The following is a 22401-nucleotide window of genomic DNA, read 5'->3' as shown; positions in this document are numbered from 1 at the left end:
TCTAAAGTCAAAGCACCACTCTGAGACTCCTACATCTTGATATCAAAAAGGACTTTAAGGGCATTTTACCATCCTCCTGGATAACAGAAGCCACAGAACTATGTCTACTTATTCCTTTGCTAAGCCAATTCTGTGAGGGACAACGGATGTCATACACACCAGAAAAGACATATCTTGATCAAAGAGCTAAAAATTATTAAATTTAATCTTTCTTTCCGAACAAAAAAACCCAACAAAACCCCTATGTTTAGTATAGCCTAACACTCTGACTCTCCTGATATGCAGCTGTGGAGAAAAGAGGCAGCTGTCTTTCCCAGGCAGAAAATTAACTTCCTCAGACAGGTGTAGGAATTGGTATGCCATTCTCACCAGCCACCAGATGTGTCCAAGAATGGTCTCATATGCCTTCCACATCTGATGAGGCCTCCAAAATATGAGGAGATTTCAGTGACTTTCCAGAACTGAGAAACCCCATGGGTGTCAAAATGACATTGGATCTTTTATCTTTTTTTTTTTTTTTTGATAAAAATATCCAGGATTTAACAAGAGGCAAAGCCTCTTCCATAACTGCCTCTCTCACCTGGTCCATGACCCCTGATGTGGTGCCACACTGATTTGTACAAGCAGGCAGGTCCTGCTGAAGTCCAGGTATGGAGGTGGGATGAAGGCTGAAGAGCAGACGGTTGCTAGGGAACAACCCTCCCTCTATCTATGAGCTGTGATCTCCATGGGAACCAGAAGAAACATGGCAGAGATCAGAGTCATCCTTGCTGACTGAAACAAGGAGGAGAGTAAAAGGCTCATGTCTCATGAAACTCCTGTGCCCAGAAGTTCTCATCATATATGTAAGATTCCTTGGAGGCTTTTGTAAGTGTCACAATAATCACCAAGACTGTATTTCAGCAGAACTAGATCTTCTAGCATCTCCAAATGCTTCACGTGAGCTCACTGAACCTCATCAGAGAAGTAGAGGAAGGTGCCCCCATTTTCCACATTAGAAAAGGGGAAATGATGGGCTGGCAAAAGGTCTTACATTGAGTCAATGACAGAACCACAGCTTGGCACTCCTGTGTGCAGCACCCCGTGCTATATTTCAGCCCCGGACTTTTCATCCATTCTGCTCCACCATGGGCCTGAGCTCTCACCAGGCCACCAGAATTTCTGCAAGGCTCCAGGGAAGAGTGCAACTCTCCTTCATGTTGCAAAGCTGTTTTTCCTACCCAGCACAAGCAGGTCACAGGTAACAGAGAAGAATTATATATATTCACAGATGCATCATCTTAGAAGTAGATTTTATTCATTGTGAGAAACCAAAAGATCGATAGAAATCATCTGATCATTCTTAGAAAAACTGGCAAAATATAAATAAGCATGTTTTCTCTTTAATCCCACCTCCTCTCTTTTCCTGTACCCTGGGCTGGAGACAGCTGCTAGAACTCATTGCCCAAGAAACAACTCTCCCTCTAGGCCTTGTTGCGCTTCAACTCAGAGACCTTGTAGCGAGGTGGAGCACGGTGGAACCACTCTGACCAGGAACCATCATAAACAGCCACATCACGTTTGCCACACAGGTAGGCTGCCAAGGCAATGTGACATGCTGTGACACCTTTGCGGCACGTGGCCGTCAGTGGCTTTGAGAGATCTACTTTCTTCTCACGGAATATTTGTTGGATCTCCTCAATACTCTTCTCATGGCCAGTTTCTGTTAGGAATGAGTGGAAGGGTATGTTCACAGCGCCAGGGATATGACCAGATTCCAGCCCTGCAAGAGTGAACATGAAAAGGAAACATGAGCAAGGAGACATTAACGTAGGTGATGAAAGACATCTACAAAAGAGACATTAAAGAGATATCACTGCAGATACTCCCACTCTCTCCATGATACTCATTTGTTTCAGGTGATGATGAAGATGCAAAGCAGTATGGGGCTAAAAAGAGGACAAAGACTATTCAACTTTGCTGAAGTCAAAACTTCCAGAATATTTAGCGAACTATTGCCCCCCTGAAAGCAATGAGAGGTAGGAATCTGAAGAAACCCTAGACATGACAAAAATCAAAGAACCACCACAGAAAAGATCCTAACAAAGGCATTAAGGGTATCTGTGTAAAAAGAAATGCAGCAGTGCATTTCTGACCTTCCCCAAGTATGCCAGCAGTGTGTAGTGACACAGCTTTCAGAAGCAGGAAATGTGGTTTGTATGTGGAATTTGTGTTCACCATTTATTCCTGTGTCACCTTAAAATCGTATTTCAGAAAAGTAAAGCAACCTTCAAGTCAGCAACATTAGTGCTGAGGAAGCTATCCCAGGGCAATGGGGTTGGAGAAGTGACAATTTAGATTTGGTATCACTTTTTAGCCACTCCATGGATGAAATCAGCATGGGTTCTGTTTTTCTACTGGTATAACTGACCACTTCAGCCAAGCTGAAAGCTGCATCTCAAGAACAAGGTCTTTAGAGAGAAGCAGATATAAAAATATGATGGACAAGATTTTCATCACGCCTTTGAAATTAAAATTCTGTCATATATAGGCTTAATCAAAGCCCATTACACTCAATTGAAGCTTCTCCACCAACTTTGAGAGGCTTTGGATCAAGCCTCATTGCATCAGGAAACATTATATATTATGTTGAAAATGCACTTCAGGGAATGGTTCCTTGCTAGGTTTGAACTTCTAATGAGACAACCCTGGGAAAGTCACATAAATAGTAATCTCTTTCATTGACAGCTTTCCACTTGCCTAAAGTCATCAGGGTAACTGATCTCAGGGGATGGGAGAGATTGGGGCAGGGAACCTTTGTCACAGTCAAATGATTAAAGTATGCCTAGTCAGAGATGGACATCACACATCATAATGACACTGACAATGAGGCTTGTTAATGTTATGCCCATCTACAAGAAGGGCCAGAAGGAGGATCCAGGGAACTACAGGCCTGTCAGCCTGACCTCTGTACCAGGGAAGATGATGGAGCGGTTCACAAGGCATGTGCAGAACAACCAAGAGATCAGGCCCAGCTAGCACGGGTTCATGAACGGCAGGTCCTGCTTGATCAATCTGATCTCCTTCTATGACCAGGTGACTTGCCTAGTGGATGAGGGAAAGGCTGTGGATGTTGTCTGCCTGGACTTTAGTTCTCCTAGAGAAGCTGGTGGCTCATGGCTTAGACAGGTTTACTCTTCACTGGGTAAAGAACTGGCTGGACAGCCGAGCCCAGAGAGTTCACAGAATCACAGAATCACAGAATCACTAGGTTGGAAAGGACCTTTAAGATCATCAAGTCCAACCATTAATCCAGCGCCACCATGTCCCCTAAACCATGTCCTGAAGCGCCACATCCACACGTTTTTTGAACACTTCCAGAGATGGCGACTCCACCACCTCCCTGGGCAGCCTGTTCCAATGCCTGATCACCCTCTCAGTGAAAAAATTTTTCCTAATATCCAATCTAAACCTTCCCTGGCGCAACTTGAGGCCATTTCCTCTTGTCCTATCACTAGTTACTTGGGAGAAGAGACCAACACCCTCGTCGCCACAACCCCCTTTCAGGTAGTTGTAGAGAGCGATAAGGTCTCCTCTCAGCCTCCTCTTCTCCAGACTAAACAACCCCAGTTCCCTCAGCCGCTCCTCATAAGACTTGTGCTCCAGACCCCTCATCAGCTTTGTTGCCCTTCTCTGGACACGCTCCAGCATCTCAACATCCTTCTTGCAGTGAGGGGCCCAAAACTGAACACAGTATTCAAGGTGCAGCCTCACCAGTGCCGAGTACAGGGGCACAATCACTTCCCTACTCCTGCTGGCCACACTATTCCTGATACAGGCCAGGACGCTGTTGGCCGCCTTGGCCACCTGGGCACACTGCCGGCTCATGTGCAGCCGGCTGTCAACCAGCACCCCCAGGTCCCTTTCCGCTGGGCTGCTCTCCAGCCACTCCTCCCCAAGCCTGTAGCGTTGCATGGGGTTGTTGTGGCCAAAGTGCAGGACCCTGCACTTGGCCTTATTAAACCTCAAACAGTTGGCCTCTGCCCATCGATCCAGCCTGTCCAGATCCCTCTGCAGAGCCCTCCTACCCTCCAGCAGATCAACACTCCCACCCAACTTGGTGTCATCTGCAAACTTACTGAGGGAGCACTCGATTCCCTCATCCAGATCATCTATAAAGATATTGAACAAGACTGGCCCCAGAACCGAGCCCTGGGGAACACCACTTGTGACCGGCCGCCAGCCGGATTTAACGCCGTTCACCACAACTCTCTGGGCTCCGCCATCCAGCCAGTTCCTCACCCAGCGAAGAGTAAACCTGTCTAAGCCACGAGCCACCAGTTTCTCCAGGAGAATGCTGTGGGAGACGCTGTCAAAGGCTTTACTAAAGTCCAGGTAGACAACGTCCACAGCCTTTCCCTCATCCACTAGGCGGGTCACCTGGTCATAGAAGGAGATCAGGTTGGTCAAGCAGGACCTGCCTTTCATGAACCCATGCTGGCTGGGCCTGATCCCTTGGTTGTCCTGCAGATGCCCTGTGAGCACTCTCAAGACCAACCGCTCCATCATCTTCCCTGGTACAGAGGTCAGGCTGATAGGCCTGTAGTTCCCAGGAGTTGTGGTGAATGGAGTTAAATCCAGTTGGAGGCCAGTCACAAGCGGTGTTCCCCAGGGCTCAGTTTTGGGGCCAGTCTTGTTTAATATCTTTATTGATGAGGAGATTGAATGCTCCCTCAGTAAGTTTGCAGATGACACCAAGTTGGGTGGGAATGTTGATCTGCTGGAGGGTAGAAAGTCTCTGCAGAGGGATCTGGACAGGCTGGATCGATGGGCTGAGATCAATTGTATGAGGTTTAATAAGGCCAAGTGCCAGGTCCTGCACTTCAGTCACAACAACCCCATGCAACACTACAGCCTTGGGGAAGAGTGGCTGGAAAGCTGCCCAGCAGAACAGGACCAGCTGACAGCTGGCTGAACATGAGCCAGCAGTGTGCCCAGGTGACCAAGAAGGCCAACAGCATCCTGACCTGTATCAGAAACAGTGTGGCCAGCAGGAACAGGGAAGTGATCATGCCCTTGCACTGGTGAGGCCACACCTCAAATACTGTATTCAGTTTTGGGCCCCTCACTACGAGAAGGACATTGAGTTGCTGGAGTGTATCCAGAGAAGGGCAACAAAGCTGGTGATGAGTCTGGAGAACAAGTCTTATGAGGAGCAGCTGAGGGAACTGGGATTGTTTAGTCTGGAGAAGAGGAGGCTGAGAGGAGACCTTATCGCTCTCTACAACTACCTGAAAGGAGGTTGCGGTGAGGTGGGTGTTGGTCTCTTCTCCCAAGTAACTAGCGATAGGCCAAGAGGAAATGGCCTTAAGCTGCGCCAGGGGAGGTTTAGATTGTATATTAGGAAAAAATTCTCTACTGAAAGAGTGGTCAAACATTGGAACAGGCTGCCCAGGGAGGTGGTGGTCACCATCACTGGACGTGTTCAAAACACGTGTAGACACGGCACTTCAGGATATGGTTTAGTGGGTATGTTGGTGTTAGGTTGATGGTTGGACTTGATGATCTTAGAGGCTTTTTCCAACCTTAATGATTCCATGATTCTATGCAGTTTCATCACTTATGCAGAGTGATGTCATGACATGACGAGATATGTCATAAGGGGAAAGCAGGGTTTTGGCAGGGTATTGAGGAGCAGATTTTTGCCCTGCTGCACAAAGAGTGAGCACCTAAAGACAACCAAAGCTGCCCTGAGTCATCTGTTCCACATGGACCCTCTTTGTCTCTTGATTCATCCTCCCTGAGTGCCTTAAAGATCTGGCACTGTTGTCTACTAGTTACCTCATGCATCCTTCAGAAGCATTTAGCATTACAGGGAGAAGTTGGGAGAAAAACTGCTGACTTCTGGAGGGACTAGCATTTAAATAATAAAAAAAAAGACAGTGTTTTGGACTGATGCTTTCCCCACATTTTTGCCAGTTCCAGAAAACAATGGTTTATCACTTCACTACAGAGAAATGCAAAATGCATGGTCATTAATATAGTGTCTGTATGACAGAGGAGAAATAAAAATAACACAAAAAATGAGTGGGATAAAACCTTGTTTGTAGTTCTCAGACTGCAGATCTTCTTACAGGAGAGTTACATGCCTGGGTTATGCTACTGCTTTCCCACAGTTAATAGTCCTGACCGTGTCATTTGGCAAGGGATTTCTGCAAGGCTCTGCAGTACTGGTGATCACCCCAATACAGACATGTCTGTGAGCCGCAGAACAATGCTCTCACGCCATCCTAGGGCACTGGGAAGCACACTGAGATCAAGACATCCTGGGGGCTGAATTAGAAGGGCCAGCTCTCGCTCAAATAGTTTGCTGTGCCACTGATTCAGTTCTTGGGTGTCCCAGGCCCCATGGTCATGACTGCTTTTCTAGACTGTTCACACATCTTAAAATAGGTAGGTTTGTAACCCTTTCTTACTGGAGACTGCTGTGACATACACTCACCACCCTTAAACAACTCTTCAGTTACGAGCTGAGCTGATCTGAAAAGACTCATTTTGGAGCATTTTGTACTTTGATCTACAGGGAGACTTACTTGCCCTAGAGATTCAAAAGTCTATTAGAGTCAAGAGACAAGTGCTTGCACTCTGCAAGTGAAACATGGGGAATTCTGCAGAAACTGCATTTACTCAGGTATGTGGGTGTTCAGCTATAGAGCGAGCTGACATTGCACAACTGCCTAAGAAGCACTCTAGCGTGGCTGAGGAATTTTCATCAGCAATGTCTCTGCCAGGACAAGAGCAGAGAAACACAGGACTGCAAGGCAAGTCTGGACACAGCTGGGATCTGAACAGGGCAGAGGATACATCTGGTCCTGCCTCATATGACACAGAGCATACTCCACACCAGATTCATGCAGTCATAGAACGATTGAATAGTTTGGGTTGGAAGGGACCTTTAAAGGTCATCTAGTCCTGCAGTGAGCAGGGACATCTTCAACTAGATCAGGTTGCTCAGAGCCATGTCCAACCTGACCTCAAACGTTTCCAGGGATGGGGCATCTACCACCTCTCTAGGCAACTTGTGCCAGCGTTTCACCACCTTCACTGTAAAAAATTTCTTCCTTATATCTAGTCTACCCTCTTTCAGTTTAAAACCATTACCCCTTGTCCAATTGCAAGAGGCCCTGCTAAAAAGCCTGTCCCCATCTTTCTTATAAGCCCCCTTCAAGTACTGGGAGGCTGCAATAAGGTCTCTGTGGAGCCTTCTCTTCTCCAGGCTGAACAACCTCAACTCTCTCAGCCTGTCCTCATAGGAGAGGTGTTCCATCCCTCTGGTCATTTTGATGGCCCTCCTCTGGACCTGCTCCAACAGGTCCATGTCTTTCCTGTACTGAGAGCTCCAGAGCTGGACACAGGACTCCAGGTGGGGTCTCACCAGAGCGGAGTGGAGGGACAGAATCACCTCCCTCAACCTACTGGCCACTCTTCTTTTGATGCAGCCCAGGATACAGTTGGCCTTCTGGGCTGCGAGCGCACATTGCCAGCTCATGTCCAGCTTTTCATCCACCAGTACCCCCAAGTCCTCAGCAGGGCTGCTCTCAATCCCTTCATCCTCCAGCCTGTATTGATACTGGGGGTTGCCCCAACCCAGGGGCAGGACCCTGCACTTGACCTTATTGAACCTCATAAGTTTCACACGGGCCCATTCCTCGAGCTTGTCCAGGTCCCTCTGGATGGCATCCCATCCCTCAGGCATGTCAACTGCACCACTCAGCTTGGTGTCATCTGCAAACTTGCTGAGGGTGCTCTCAATCCCATTGTCTATGTTACTGATGAAAATATTAAACAGTACTGGTCCCAGTATGGATCCCTTAGAAACTCCAGGAAGGAACCCTAGGATTACAGAGCCTGGCTTGCAGCTACTACAGTGATCACTTTATAGGCTTCCTCTCATAAAAGCAGAACCAGAACCTCTCAGAACCAGTTTGTATTCTTGTCATGAAACTTCTCGCTGAGGGACCTCCTTGCTCACATCAGGAGGAATATTAATTTCCAATATTAAGTTCATCACAGACAGTCCATACACCTTGAGCTAACACTGCCCTGCAGCTGAAATAGCTTTTCTGCCTTTCTGCTATTGCTCCAACACATTGACAGCAAGCACTCAGCACTCCCACCAGCCTCATGCCTTTAGCCTGAACCCAGTAAGAGGTCGTTATATACATTTTCCCCTGCCTCAGCCACCCTAGAAACAGTTCTAGGTGACCACCAGGCTTCTGGATAAAGAAGTGGCATTTCCTAGTATCTCAATTGGTAGACAGGAAGTTAATAAATGCTGACAACCAGCTGATGTGCTGGACCATGCTGACAACTTCCAGCCCCACAGATCTGCTTTCAACACAAGCTATTCGCATCTCCCTTATCTCCCTTTCAGTCATTTTTTTGAGAATCTAACAGTACTTGTGCTATGTTCCCTCTTCTCACACTGAAGTAATAATTGCCCCTCTAATATTATGTCCAAAGTATTAATGAAGTCCAAATGGAACAAGTCTACTTTGTAGGAACAAATCTACCTTGTAGGTGCTTCCAATGGCTGGAAGAAAAGATCAGACATAACTTCCAGGCATGCATGTTCCCATTTCTCTTACCTGGCAAATCAATTCTGTTGGCAAGGAAATAGAGCCCTTAGCTGCAGTGCAAGTCTACTGCGGTATTTTATTCAATTTTGCCTTCATTTCAAATATTTTTTCTTGAAGAGTTTTTTGAAAGCCTTCCAGTCTATCCATGTTATGATAACAGATCAACAGCTGCCTAGGTTAAGCTGTACTTATCCTAAATACAAATACAACCTTTGCTAGTGTTTCTGGCCTACAGAACCATGCTCTGATGAAATTTATTAAATTCTTGCCTCATGGAGTTGCAATGTCACGTGATTGATTTTTGACACATATTTGGGATGGAGATCATTGCCTCACGGGTTTGAGCACATGGATATCTTTTGGTTATACTCCCTCTTTAGAAATTATTATTTCCACTTCTTTCCCCTTCCTCTTGCTACTCCTCCCTCTACTCTGCAGACTTACCCTCAGGAGAAAAATAAAAAAACCCAGTAGCACAGACTCAGTATAATTCTGAGGCTGTACACAATCTTTCATCTGGAACCCCTGCTAACTGCATAGCAACCCTGTTTATTCTTTCTCTCCTTGTTCTTTTTTTATTCACTTTGCTCCAGCAGTTTTTGTTATTTGTTTTAATTCCTTTTGCCAAGTCTCACTCAGCTTGGCCTCTGGCAATCCTCCCTCACAATTTGTAACCTATAATATGTTATCTTCTCCACCGCTTAATTTCCTTTTGCACATTTGTTAAGATCTCTGCTTAAATATATATTTTTTGTTGGCTATTTATCTAGCTAAGACTCCAGCCCCTTCTCTCTGGAGAAGGGAAAGGAGAAAAGCCTTTCCCTTTGCGATGAGAGCTCCAGATGGAATTTCTTAATGTCAAAAAGATAAAAGATGTGTCTTGTCCACATTTAACTTCCCATGGTCTTGGAGTTGGCTGGCTGCAGATAGCTCTTCCTTTCCAAATACCCCCTCTGTTGCCTCCTTTTTTATCTCCCTCTTCCATTCGAGTTTTATGCCTCGGAAAGGACCATTAGTGATCTCACCTACTCCATTGTGAACTCACTGGAAGGAACACTTTAAGCTTGGTCCTGGCCAGCTCCCTGAAAAGTCTTTGCAGTCAGATCAACAGGCTTTTGCCACCAATGTCAAAATACTGTGTGCATATACAGCCAGAAGAGTCAACTCTAAGAATGAGCAGGGCCATGGTGTTAATTCTGGCAGCTGATGTTTGTCAACCTCATCACATGAATGGACAGCTTTGGACTGTAGGTTCCTGTGGGTTGAAACACACTTTGATAGTCTCTTGTGCCTTGAGTATTACTTCATGGTCAAAGTAGAGCCAGTCCACTCTCAGCTGCAGACTCCACTTGGAGAAGGTGGGGAAGAAGCAGCAGCATTTCATTCTCACTCTCACTGCCATTGAACATTCAAGCTGAGTAAAAACAGCTCCCCAGGGCAGGGAGGACTGAGAGCTGGGAAAATGGGCAAAACCTTAAGAGTTGTGTATGTGCAAAGAAGACAAGGACTACGCAAGGGCTGAGAATGAGAACAAAAATAGTTGGAAGCTCACGAAATGACTTTGGCTTTGCTTTCCTTTTTAGATGAGGGATTTCTTGTCTGGCAACTTTCCCCTCTTTTCTCAGGTGTCTGCAAAAGAATTCAGAAATGTGCAACTTTTCCGTATGCTTTTGTTCAGCTGTAATTCTTGTTCCTCAGTTTTCAGTGCCCAATACTCAGACAGAGTCAGCACCAGTAACCATCATTTAATTATTTTTATCATCTGCCCCTAGATTGCCTGGGATTGTCTTAGGTCAAACTGGTTCCATAGACCTGCACCCTACAGTCTCAGTAAGCAGGCCCTTGCAGAACCTGGCCGGGCCATTGCTGAATCACAGCTAGTGAGCAGGCCTGAGTTGCTAATTCCTCCAGAAACACAGCACTGTGCAGGGACACCTTTAACCACTCAGTGCACAGGTCAGGGCTGCACATCTGATGGGCTTACGCTGCACACTGTGCATGAACATCCAAGCTTTTTCATCCAAAGCAATGCCTGCATTTAAGACCTATGAGACCTGCCTGATAGAAATGCCGTCCATTTTCCTCTACTCTGGCCACCTGGACAAATCTCTCCCAGCAGCTAAAAATTAGCCATATATTATGGCTTGTCTTAAATGCTACAGAGGTCTAGCTCCCAGCAAGGTAGCTGCTGCATAAAAGGAAAACAAGGACAACTAATTCTTACCACAAGGAACTGAAAAACTAAAGAGGCAAAAGAGTCAGCTGAAATTAGCCTCTTCTAGAGATGGAGCTCATGGAACTGGAGAGATTAATTGACTTAATTAGGAAGTCAAGAGCTGAGGCAATAATTAAACTGAAATCACCTGAGAATGCAGCAAGTTCCTTAACCTCAAGACCATTCTTCTTCTCTAAATTGCAGGCAACGTTTCTCCTCCCTGATTGGATGACCCCTGTAATTAATCAGCATTGATTTCAAGCTGCTCTTTTAGGTGTAAGCCTTTTCCCCACTGCTGGCTGTAGCGCAGCTACTGGCTAGCCTGGTTCAGAAGGCTGTCAAGCTCCTGGAGAATGAGCAGCTGCAGCTGGTGTGCTTATCCTGCTGGATCTGCTGTGGGAAGCAAAACTGGACCACCACAAATAAACTGTTCCATGCTGACTCATTTCAAAGAAAAAAAACTGTTTTCAAGATGCTGTGAGGGCCTGCTGTATTTGTCACCTGGTGACAACTCTCACTTTGGGAAAGAATACAAAATCCACCAGCTCCCAGTGAGGAGCATTTTTATCCACATCTTGAGGTTAAAATTCAACCTGCACTTTGATGGACTGCAGTAGGTGAAGAAACAGAATGAGTGATAAGCCTAACTCCCCCTCTCCCCCCTGCAACTGTCTCCTCTGTCACTCCCATTACCTCTCTGTCACCTTCTGCATTGTCTTGTGCAGGCTGAGTGTGTTTGGGGGGGCTCACTGTAGACACTTATGCAAACCATGTGTACAAAGCCACTTACAGTCAAACACTCCTGAGGTTTGGATGTGGGAATTTATTTCAGGACATGGTGTCACACACAATGGCTGTACAGCAGTACACACATAAGAAAACAGCCAGAACAGAACGACTACCTGCATGCATGGCAGCGGCGCAGCACTGCCTCGGGATCGCAGAAGCCTGCCACACACCCACTTCTGCAGCATGGAGCTCAACTCAAACCCAACAACTGTTGCTGAGCTTTTCTACGCTTTGTTTTTTGAAGCCCTGCATTTCTTTTTAAACCATTTCTGTGATTCCCTTTCAGAGGAGAGGTTATTCTGGTATATACTAAGATTTAAATTACATGGTAAGGGCCTCCTTTAACAACCAACTTGAATTTCATTCCAGGCACGCTGCTATACCAGCTGTCCCCACTGCACAGGACTTCTCCCACCCCTGCTGCTTGCGTAACCAGTGTTTGACCGCGGTAATGAGATCAATTTTTGTTCCTGTTACTTGGGGCATCCAAAAGAGAGAGGCTGACAGCCCATACATTCAGGAAAGGTCTGGGGCTTTTCTTACTTAAGCTTGTTAGATTTAATGGCAGAGAGCAAAAGGACTAAGATCAGCTCAAGCAAATTCTCTATTTGCTGGGAGCCACAGCAAAAAGGAAAATGTCCCTTGAGTTTCTGTACTGCCTAAAACATGGGCTTTTGCTGGTGTGTTCGTTACGGTGAGAGGTGCCTGTATGAATACTGATAGTTTGTGCATGTCTGCTAGTGTTAGATAGGACCCTCAACAAACCCCTGGGAGCTGTCACCTCCCATGTTTGCATTCTGTCTGATTAACTTCTGCAGGGTGTGGGATGGGGGATCCTGGAGCCAACTGACTGCAGACCTTTTCTGCTATTTCCCCCTGCAGCTTTACAACCAACTACAAGAAAATCATTCTGTGGGGGCACTGGGATCCGAATGCTCAAGTGTGGATCCCTTAAGGTAAATGAAGAAGTTAGGCTGAGGCATGCCTGGGCATTAGAAAAATGTTTGCTGGCTGGGAGGAGCTGTTACACCCAGACTAGCATTGACACTTATCCCGCTCTGGTGCAGGGGGCAGGTGCTGTTCCCACCTCCATTACCTTGGTCCAGCTCGGTCCCCTGGAACCGGCCCTCGGAGCGGGAATCCACCACCTGGAACCGCAGGGACCCCACGTTCTGAATCATCTCCTCGAAGGTCTTCACCAGGGCCACGTTCAGCTTGGCCTTAAAGACAGCCGGGGCAGGCTGGCTGACCTCTGCCGTGACGGGGTGGCCCTCCTTCACCCAGTTCTTGAAGCCGCCATCCAGCACGGAGACCTCCTTGTGCCCAAAGGCCCGGAACATCCACCAGGCACGGGGGGCGTAGAAGGTGCCCAGCTCATCCCCATCGTACACCACCACATGGGAGTTGTTGCTGACCCCCAGGCGCCCCACATAATCAGCGAAGTGGGACTCGCTGGGCAGCATGAAGTCGTAGGGGGAGGACTGGTCCCGGCACTCTTCGATGTCAAAGAAGGACGCACCAGGGATATGCTTCTCCTTGAACTCCTGCCGGGCGTTTCGCTCCTGTGGCGGGTACCAGGAGGCATCCAGTACCCGCAGGCTCGTCCCCACCCGCCCGGCCCGCACAGCCTCCGAGAGCCATTTGGCGGTGACCAGCGCCCTGCTGAGCACACGCGGCGCCATCTCGGAGGGCCTAGGCCGGGAGGGGGCGCCGCCGGTGGGGACACACACACACACACACACACAAAATGGCGGCGGCGGGGGGAAGTGGGCCGGGAGGTGCCGCCCGAGGGGGCGGTGCGGGGGCGGCACCGCCCGGGACCTGCCCTCTGGGAGGGCCCCGGTTCCCGCCCCCTGGCGGCGGCCATGGCTGGCGGGGACTGAGGGCGGGTGCTGCTCGGCTGAGGCCCGGCACGGAGGTACGGGGCAGCGCGGCGGGCAGGCCCCGCTCCTTCCCCTCCTGCTGTGCGGAGGCAGCCGCGGTCCCGCCGCTCCCGAGGCTGGGAGTGTCCGGGGCGGGAGGGCCCAGCCTGCGTGAGAGGCGCCAGGGGCCCGGGAAGGCCTCGACTGGAGGTGGGCCGGGGAGCGGTGAAAGCGGTGGGGCAGAGCCCCCCCCCCCCCCCCCGTCGTGGAGCCGTACTTCACCCCTGGGTGCTCGGTCCCCTCCTGGGGTCCCTGGGGCTGCCCCACTCCGCTCTTGCTGCTGGCAGTGCTGGCTGGTGGTTGCTGGAGGTGGAGGGGCCAGGTGGGGTACTGGGGCCTGGGTGCAGGGCAGGACTGTGCCATGGCTGTCCCGCTGGGGCAGGGTTTGGGCTGAGCTCTGTGAAACTATTTTCAGGGCTGGAGGATTTCAGACCCCTCACTGTAGGCTTAGCCAGCACTTCGGTGTAGACACAGGTCTTTGGTCCCAAAATGCATCTTTGTCCAGTCGCTTTTTGTAAGACTGGTCTCTGATCTGCGATTTCTTCTTTTTGCAGTCAGGTGGATTCAGGCAAGCCTCAGGAATCAAGTAATTTCTGCTAGAACTCAGGAGCAATGTCGCAACAACTCCTCTACCGTGCTCTGGTGTCTGCAAAATGGCTTTCAGAAGCCATCAGGTCCCAGCAAGCTGGTCTGGCCTTGAGAATCGTGGATGCATCCTGGTATTTACCGAAGATGAAGCGAGACCCAAAGCGGGAATTTGAGGAGCGCCATATCCCTGGTGCAGTTTTCTTCGATATTGACCAATGCAGTGACCGTACTTCACCTTATGATCACATGTTGCCCAAGGCTGATGACTTTGCTGAGTATGTGGGGAAGCTGGGTGTGGGGAATGATTCCCATGTTGTGGTGTATGATGGCAGCGAACAAGGCCTCTTCTCAGCACCTCGGGTGTGGTGGATGTTCCGGGTCTTTGGACATGAAGCCGTCTCCCTTCTGGATGGCGGCCTGAAGAACTGGCAGCGAGAGGGGAATGCGCTGAGCTCTGGAAAAAGCCAGGTAGCTCCCTCTGAGTTCCACGCCTCCTTGGACAAGTCCCTGGTGAAAACGTATGAGGATGTCTTAGATAACTTGGATTCCCACCGCTTTCAACTAGTGGATGCGCGCGCCGCAGGACGGTTCCGGGGAGTAGAGCCAGAGCCCCGAGACGGTAATTTGCCTCCTGAGACACTGGCATAATAAAAATGGGCTTCATTTAAGGTGCCCATCAGTTTGACTTCTGTAGATGTAATGAAGGGAAATCTGGTTGCCCTTTATGGGATGGGACTTGAGGCAGCGTATCCACCTGGCCTTCTCTGCTTTTGACTAGCAAGTGCTGCTCTTTGAAAATTCTGTAGTGGGGAAGCCATGTTTTTTTTTTTTTCTTTTCCTCATGAGGGTCTGGGGTGAAGAATGTAGCTTTCATATACCTCAAAGATATTCATTGGTCTCTTCATCTAGTGGTGCTACTCTTCCCCTCAGAAGGGCCTGTGGAGGTGCTTCAGCATGGGTTGCTTGATGCGGGGAAGATGTGGAGGGAACTGGGAGGAAGAAAAGAACTTGACAGGATTGTGTCGATATGGTAACCTGAAGGTTAGAGCCATCCTTCCTGAGTAATTAGTAATCTAGTAAAGCAAACTTTAACAAAAATGTATTTGTTTTAACAAAATACACTAAACAATAAATATTCTTCCCAGTGAAACAGAGAACATGTTTTGCAGTGGATTTGACCCAGACAGTAGAGGTTAATTACTATCTGTATTGCTTTTCCTCCAGGAATCGAGCCTGGTCATGTCCCTGGGTCGATGAACATCCCCTTCACGGATTTCCTCACAGAGTCTGGCTTAGAGAAGACCCCTGAGCAGATCCGCAGTCTGTTCCAGGAGAAGAAGGTGGACCTCTTAAAGCCGGTGGTAGCCACGTGTGGCTCTGGGGTCACTGCCTGCCACGTGGCTCTGGGGGCATACCTCTGTGGCAAACCAGATGTCGCTGTGTATGATGGGGCCTGGGTGGAATGGTACATGCGGGCACAGCCTGAAAATATTATTTCTGAGGGAAAGGGGAAGACAGTGTAATAAGCTGCTTCGTCTCCCACCTGTGCAGATAATTTGCCTTGAAATAGGATTTGGAGAAGATGGGTTTAGCATTCCTGGTTAAGTGATATGAGGTAAAGGTGTTGGGTAACAAGTACAGGCACGTGGTTCTTCGGCACTTTCTATTTACCCTACTGCTGCTGCTTAGGAGCATAACAATGACCTGGGCAGCCAGCTCTAGGTGACCCTGCTTGAGTAGATGGGGTGAACCAGCTGTCCTCCTGGGGTCACTTCTAATCTCAGCTGTTCTGTGATTCTGTGACCTTTTTACAGTATCGGATGTAAGCGAGAGAGTGCTGGTGGCAGCATGGGGAAGTAATTGAGTCAAGCCAGGCTCATGGCTCAGGACGTTACACCATGTTCACTCACAGGATGGTAATACTTGTTCAACTGTGCCTCATTATCTTGCTCTCTGTCCTAGAAGCCATCCATGCATTTTCTGGCCATTTTGAGTACAAAACTTAGGGGATAAACATAGCTGTTAAAGGAGCAAATATGGCTTCCAGGATGGTGCTTAGGTTAGAGACTTGGTTTGGATTTCTTCTTGCACTTGGATGCTAACTGCAATGTGTACTTAGCCAGTTTTGTAACCCCATGGTCCAAAATCCCCCTTGGAGGGGAAAAAAAATTCTGGATTAAAAAGGAGTAAATAAACGTGTTTCAAGGTCTTTCTGCTGAATGGAGCTTATGTGAGTGTTGCTTGGGTGATTCCAGGAACTCTGTTTGTATGGGATCACTTTGTCTTGATGATTCAAATCACGTTCCCTTCTTTTCATGAGTAGAACTACTTCTCTTAACCTCAACAAGCTCTTTGGCCCAGGAAAGACAATGGCATGCCTCTCTTGGGACTTCTCACATCTTCCTTCTTTCAGTCCTTGTCCATTTGCTTTTGGCCAAAAACTCCACGTTAGTCAGTCACAGCTCTGTTCTGCAAAGACTGGATATCAGTTCACATGGTGAAAATTGGACTGCACGGGTGTTTCTGCTCTTTCCATGAGACTTACCGTGTAACCTTAAAAAAACTTAGGGAACTGAGACCGACAAAGGAATAGCCCACAATGGTAAGTATTTTTTCCCAAGACCATTGTCTTATGTCTGAGTGTTGAAATCCCCCTGAGTATCTGGGTATTCCTGAGAATGTTCAGGAATCTGTTCTCTAGTATTTTCTCCTCTCAAATGAAAAAAAAAAAAAGGCAAGCCTGCACCTATTTTGGCTCACTGGTAACTTAGAAAGTTAATGAGACAGTTTCTGCTCTTGAGCTTGCAGCCAAGGGTGCCTGTGGACATCTGAGGGTGATGGGGTCACCCTTTCTAGGGGATGTATATGGATGCTTACGGTCACAGATTTGCAGGGTTCCCTCCTAGCCACTGAATATGAGGGCTGGATCCTTTCCTATTGCAGAGTGTTTATTCCTCGCGTTTCCTTTGGCCTCTGTTGCAGCCCGGGTTTCTTTCTGGGCTTGGCTTGCATGTACACAAACTCCATTTCTGCTCACCTCCTGTGGAGCTAGAGTTTCACTGTCGAGATGATTTCTTCCTCTGTCCTCCTCACCCACACATACAGCCTGGCCCTTCTTTCCACTCATTTCCCGTGACTTGCAAGCATTTGATTTCCTTACTTACATCCAGTCTAACAAGCTAGCTCTTCAGGGACTTGGGGCTGGCACTGCAGCAAGTGCCGAATATACAGAGTGCACAGGAGTCTGAAACGAGTGACCTGTTAGTAGGCAGTGCAAGACAGATCTGGATAAAATAATAAGCCCTTCTATTCAATTTAGTTCTTTGGGCCTAGACTTCCCAAAAGGGCTTCCTTTGCAGGTTACAGCATGCCCTGCAAATTAAGACTTTTGATTCTGGATTAATTAATTTTGCTTAATCTGGTTTAATTAATTTTCTTCTCCTTCCTGCTAGGGAAAGGTTTTCTACTCTCATGCTTTGTGAATTTCCCCACTTAGGTAATCACTGTATTTTTGAAGGCTGGTAGCAACACCTTCGTTTATCCCAAGTGGGGCAATTTTGTAGCAACTGTTTCCTGCAAGGGAAAGGGAAGAACTAGTTGGCATGTCATGCAGGACATCTCATTGTAGTCTGTAACTAAAGACACTTAAAAAAACCCCCAACTTTTTAAGCTGAAGTATGGTGTTGACGTGAAAACAAAAGGATAAGCGCTGGCTGGGGTGACTGCCTGGGAACAGCAAGTGATGCTAAACTCTCTGTGGAGGGGCCTCCCAATCTAAGCAACATGAGTGCTGCTTTTTAAGACACTTTTAAAAGATATTTGTACGGCGTTGTCTACTATGGGGTCTTGTATCAGGATCTGGCATGTGATGTCTCTTCAGTTCAGGATTTCTAGGTTCTCCCACCATCAGCTAAGCTAAGAGGCTTTCACCTGGTGGGTCATTGGGCTTTAACATCCTGGGTGTGGCTGGGAGGTGACACTGATTTTGTCAATACGTGGCCAGGCCCCTAGGTACAAACAGGAATGCTGTGCCTGCTCTGTTTCTTCAGGAAAATTTAGTTATTAGAGAAAATTGATGTGTTCTTTCAGACTTTATTAATTGTTTATAATGGATGCAGGGGACTGGCTTTGGTCTTGTCCTTCCAGAACATTTGACAGTGCAGCTTAAGTGCTGTGTTTCTTTTTTCCCACTGACCCCAGCAGTCCCTAATCAGTGAGCATCTCTCTGCTGCCTTTTGAGACTGAGCTGCTTTTCTCTGTCCTGTATGTCACGGGGAGGTGTCTGGTGCAGCCCTAGCCGTCCACCTGGACATCACAAACTGAGTGAAAGATTTCCCTCTCCCCTTGCTCTACATTTTGACTGTGTGGCTCAATGACATCCAGCAGGGCCCTTCCCTCTCTCTGGTATGTGTGCCAGGGCTGGCAGTACTCAACTGTCCTCTTCCCGACCTGGTTTTGAACCACAGAATCTCAGTGGTTCTTCAGTTTCCCAGCTTTTGGCAAATCTTTTACCAGATGCTTAGCTTTGCCTTGATTTTACCACAGGGGAGAAATTGAGAACTTCCTCCCTACAACCAGATACTTTGTCTTTCTGGGATATGCCCTGTTACATCATATCAAAAATCTGTTCAACAGTGTTTTCTGATATTCTCCCTCCTTTTAGTTGAGATCTGTTCTCATGCTGCAGGGAAAGCACTGTGAATGTTGTGGAGATCGAGACGATGTTTTCAAAGCCTGGAGAGTGCAAAAACCTATTTTAAGCCATAACAGATGCTACTGGACATATGGAACAGCTGAGGGGACTTGCACCAGGACTGTAAATGTTCTGCAGATCTTTATGTCCCTGACTCTGTGGGTGGGTTTCCTATGGGAAGTGGGATCTGGGAAGGGGAGAAGTGAGTATGAATGCAAATCACTGATGTTCATGACTCTTCTGTGGAAAATTTGCCACAGGGAAAGGGGAATAACATATCTTTGGTGGGATAGGGCTCATGATGCCCAAAAAGTAGCCTAAAAAACAGCCCTGATGTAGGAAGAGGGTCACACTGACCTGTGGCTAACTTGGGACTGGAGCTTTTACAGCTCTCTATATAAACTTGAGAATTCCAGGCCAGCATGTAAACTCTGTATTGGTTTATTGATATATTTTACTACCTGTAATACTTTTGTCCTGAAACAGTTTTAGACTCTCTGAAAACAGTCTGGTCAATGGTTCTCCAACAGTAATCCCACAATCCCCTGTTTCTCATATGTCTTCTTCATCCCCTGCCTTGCCTACTGGTGCCTAGCAGCCAGGTTGCACTATTTCAACTTAATTTCTCAGTGAACCTTTTGTTCCCCTGCAAACTTTCCCAAATCCCAACACAGCCCTTCTGCCAGCACTGCTGTCCCTTCCCACTAAAGACCACTGCATGAGCAATGGTAATTGCCATTAACTGCAGGGGCTTTTCTTGTTACTGCCATCTCTCCTGGTCCCAGCTCACAACTGGGTGCTACATGGCTGTTTTCTCACCTCCTCCCAGCACTCTTCCAGCAAAGATGCTAAATGATGCACATACACACACAGACTTTACACACTATTTTGAATGCAGGTACATTGCTCACAGGCTGCAGGAAGCACAAGGAGCTGGAGAAAGATTAGCTCACCTGCATGCCTTGGGACCTTTCTCTTCTGGCTCTGATACACCTGGTGCAGCTGGCAGTAAAGCTGGGCTCTGTTGACTAGAATTGAACTGTCTTCCTCCCACCCCCAAGTCTAGCGTGGGGAGTTTTCTTTGCTCAGTTCACTGTTGGCTTTAATGGCAAATGTCAGAGTATTACTTGTCCTCCCCACCGCACTTCCTGGAGAGAACAGAGAGGAGACAGTTTCTTCTCTGGTACTTCATGCCATGGTGTGTTCATTAACTAAATGATCATGCAAGTTTAATCCCAGACGTGTGTTCCCAGCCTGCCAGAGTGGTGACACTGTCTATGCAAACGCACGGTGATCCCTGCTCCCACTGACACTCCACAATGCAACAACTCCCTAAAAGCAGCTCGACAACGTCAGTGATGCATCGTACGCCACGTGTCCAGCTGACTCGTCAGGCTGCAATGTATGTACGGAGCGCTGCAGTGTGTGTGGCTTTCTGCAGGTTTGCACTGCAGGCCTGCTGGCTGCTGAACCAAGAAACTCTCAGCTTACCCCCTGCTCCATTTTCCTCAGCTCTTGTTCAGGCCCATGACTTATATATCCAGTATCTGTCCAGCTTTTCCCGCCCCCAGTCTGTCTCTGCAATTTTCCCCGTGATTTAACTGGGTACTCTGTGGGGCTGTACAGTGTTGTAAGCTCTTCCTTGCTCCTGCCTCTTTGCTTCTGTGCCTGTGTTTTATATATAGTTATCATCAAAGCAGGAGGAACAGACATTTGATTATTTAAATTTATTTCTCCTCTGTTCTACTGCTTAATTTTAATGGACCTTAACAAGCGCATGCTAGTTGCATCTCAGAACTATGGCTGGTGATGGTGTGCAGATCAGGCCTGTATTGATCCCACACCACCAACTCATTGGAGCATTTCAGTTGGTAACTTATCCCAGACTGACTTCTTCCTAAAGAGCATTTTCGTGTACTGTGGGGAACGCCCAGGCCTGGGTGTTTTCCAGTAAAGTCCGTGCTGTATGTTGCAGAAAAGAAGGTTCTGAGGATGGGAGTGGTGTACCTTGACCTCTGTCCTTACTCATAGTATACCTCTTTAGATTTACCAATTAACCTTTCACACCATGGCCCTGGGGTGAGCAAGACTTGAAGTGCTGGCCCCAGATGGAGGCTGCTGTTGATGGAAGAAGGTATGCTCTGCATGCAGACCATCCCTGACCCGTGAGCAGCGTTGGCGTGGGAGAGGTTGGGGAGGAAGGGTTTGAAAGTAAGAGATTGGACCTAAAAAGGAGCACGAGTCTGAGGGGCTGTGAGAGGAGGAAAGGGAGACAGAGTGAACCCTTAAATAGAAGAAAGAAGGAAACAAAGGCAGGGCAGATTTCTTGGAGGGGGAGATAAGGAGCTATAGGCTGCCACCCAACTACTGCATTCGTATCAGAGAGCCACAGCCCTCACTCTTATTCTCTGCTGGAGCTACAGCTGGCACAGACAGGGTCCCACATCCCTTGCACACCAGAGTGCGGGGCAGAGCTCTTGGATTTGCCATGGTTTGACTCAGAGACAGAAGTAGAAGGGCAACAGTCCCACAGCCCAGAGCTCAGGTCAGTGCTAGTCTGAGCATCTTTGATGCACACTACTGTTTAGTGGAGAGTCATCCAAGGGCTGGGCACTAATTTGGGACAAAGTCTGCTCGTTACAGGTAGGCAAAAATAATTATTCATCCTCTCCCTACTATTGGTCACTCTAGTGCTGGCCAGCTCCTGATGTAAATTGAAGGAGACTGAGTTATTTGAATTTGCAACCTGCAGCAGCTGAATTGTTCCTGTGCTTAAATTAGCAATCTTGAAACCTTTTCCATGTTACCCTCCCTTCCGCTCCTCCCCTTTACACTCCTCCACAGAAGGAACAAAGTACACAGTTACACTGTCTTTGTCAAGGAAGTCCTGGGTTATTTGGGGGAAGGGTGACGCTGCCTTCGCATCCTGTAATGGTAAGAGAGTGATTTGTAAGTAAAAGAAAAGAGGGAAGGACAAAAAGGAAAGGAATGTAAGAGTAAAACATAATATTTCCCTTTACACACCCTCTTCCTCCAATAAATCCACACCTCAAAAAGACACAAAGATCTAGGTGCAAGAACAATAAAGTGTCTGCAAGGCACCACGCTGTCTCTGCAGTGCTGCATTGCCCTGGCAAGGAAGAGGCAGAAACTTGTTTAGGGCCACATTCAGGTGAAACCTCAGCCTTGCCTTTCCATTCCTAATATGCTCAAGCTGCTGGCAAGCACAGCTTAGGTGGGAGTGGGAAAAGCAGAGCTGCTGGAGAGAGAGCTCGTTCAGATTATATCCGTGCCAAGGAATGCATTTGAGGAGTCCCCATGGGGCATGAGCTGCTGAGCTCCAGGCTTGGCCTGGCAGGAGCGAGTGGCAGAGGTAGGGATAGATTCGGTACGGCGGGACTGGCACATCGGCGTCAGCGGGTGATACGTGCCTGGGGCAGAGGGATAAGTTAAAATCTAAGCTCTCTGTTGCCCAGGCGCAAACGGATGGTGAGAGCGCAGGGAAAGGATGCGGGGGGTCTCTGTCTGGCATGGTTTGTGCTGGTAGGGCAGCAACTGGGGGGGGGGGTGTGTGTG

At 48.0% G+C, this 22401-nt stretch overlaps 2 protein-coding genes across 3 annotated transcripts; one reads left to right on the top strand and one right to left on the bottom strand.

The window, feature by feature from the left end:
- Positions 1–1416: 1416 nt before the first annotated feature.
- TST (thiosulfate sulfurtransferase) lies at positions 1417–13304 on the bottom strand (the record flags this gene model as incomplete). 2 transcript variants are annotated; one of them, XM_082007565.1, is made up of 2 exons in its annotated part: positions 1417–1762; positions 12710–13304. In XM_082007565.1, 2 exons carry the CDS (start codon positions 13302–13304, stop codon positions 1464–1466), a joined length of 894 nt encoding a protein of 297 aa, XP_081863691.1. In that variant the 3' UTR covers positions 1417–1463. The 2 variants fall into 2 exon arrangements, with proteins under 2 accessions (XP_081863691.1, XP_081863692.1); XM_082007566.1 differs by having other exon boundaries at positions 12719–13304.
- Positions 13305–14156: 852 nt separating this feature from the next.
- LOC309411050 (3-mercaptopyruvate sulfurtransferase-like) lies at positions 14157–15655 on the top strand (the record flags this gene model as incomplete). The annotated part of the gene is made up of 2 exons (XM_082007587.1): positions 14157–14751; positions 15357–15655. The coding sequence occupies 2 exons, from the start codon at positions 14157–14159 to the stop codon at positions 15653–15655; spliced, it is 894 nt and encodes a 297-aa protein (XP_081863713.1).
- Between the last annotated feature and the right edge of the window lie 6746 nt (positions 15656–22401).

This window comes from Phaethon aethereus, assembly GCF_964289735.1.
Source record: "Phaethon aethereus genome assembly, chromosome: 1".
In the NCBI taxonomy this organism is placed as follows: Eukaryota; Metazoa; Chordata; class Aves; order Phaethontiformes; family Phaethontidae; genus Phaethon; species Phaethon aethereus.
This window is presented reverse-complemented; position numbering and strand designations above follow the sequence as displayed.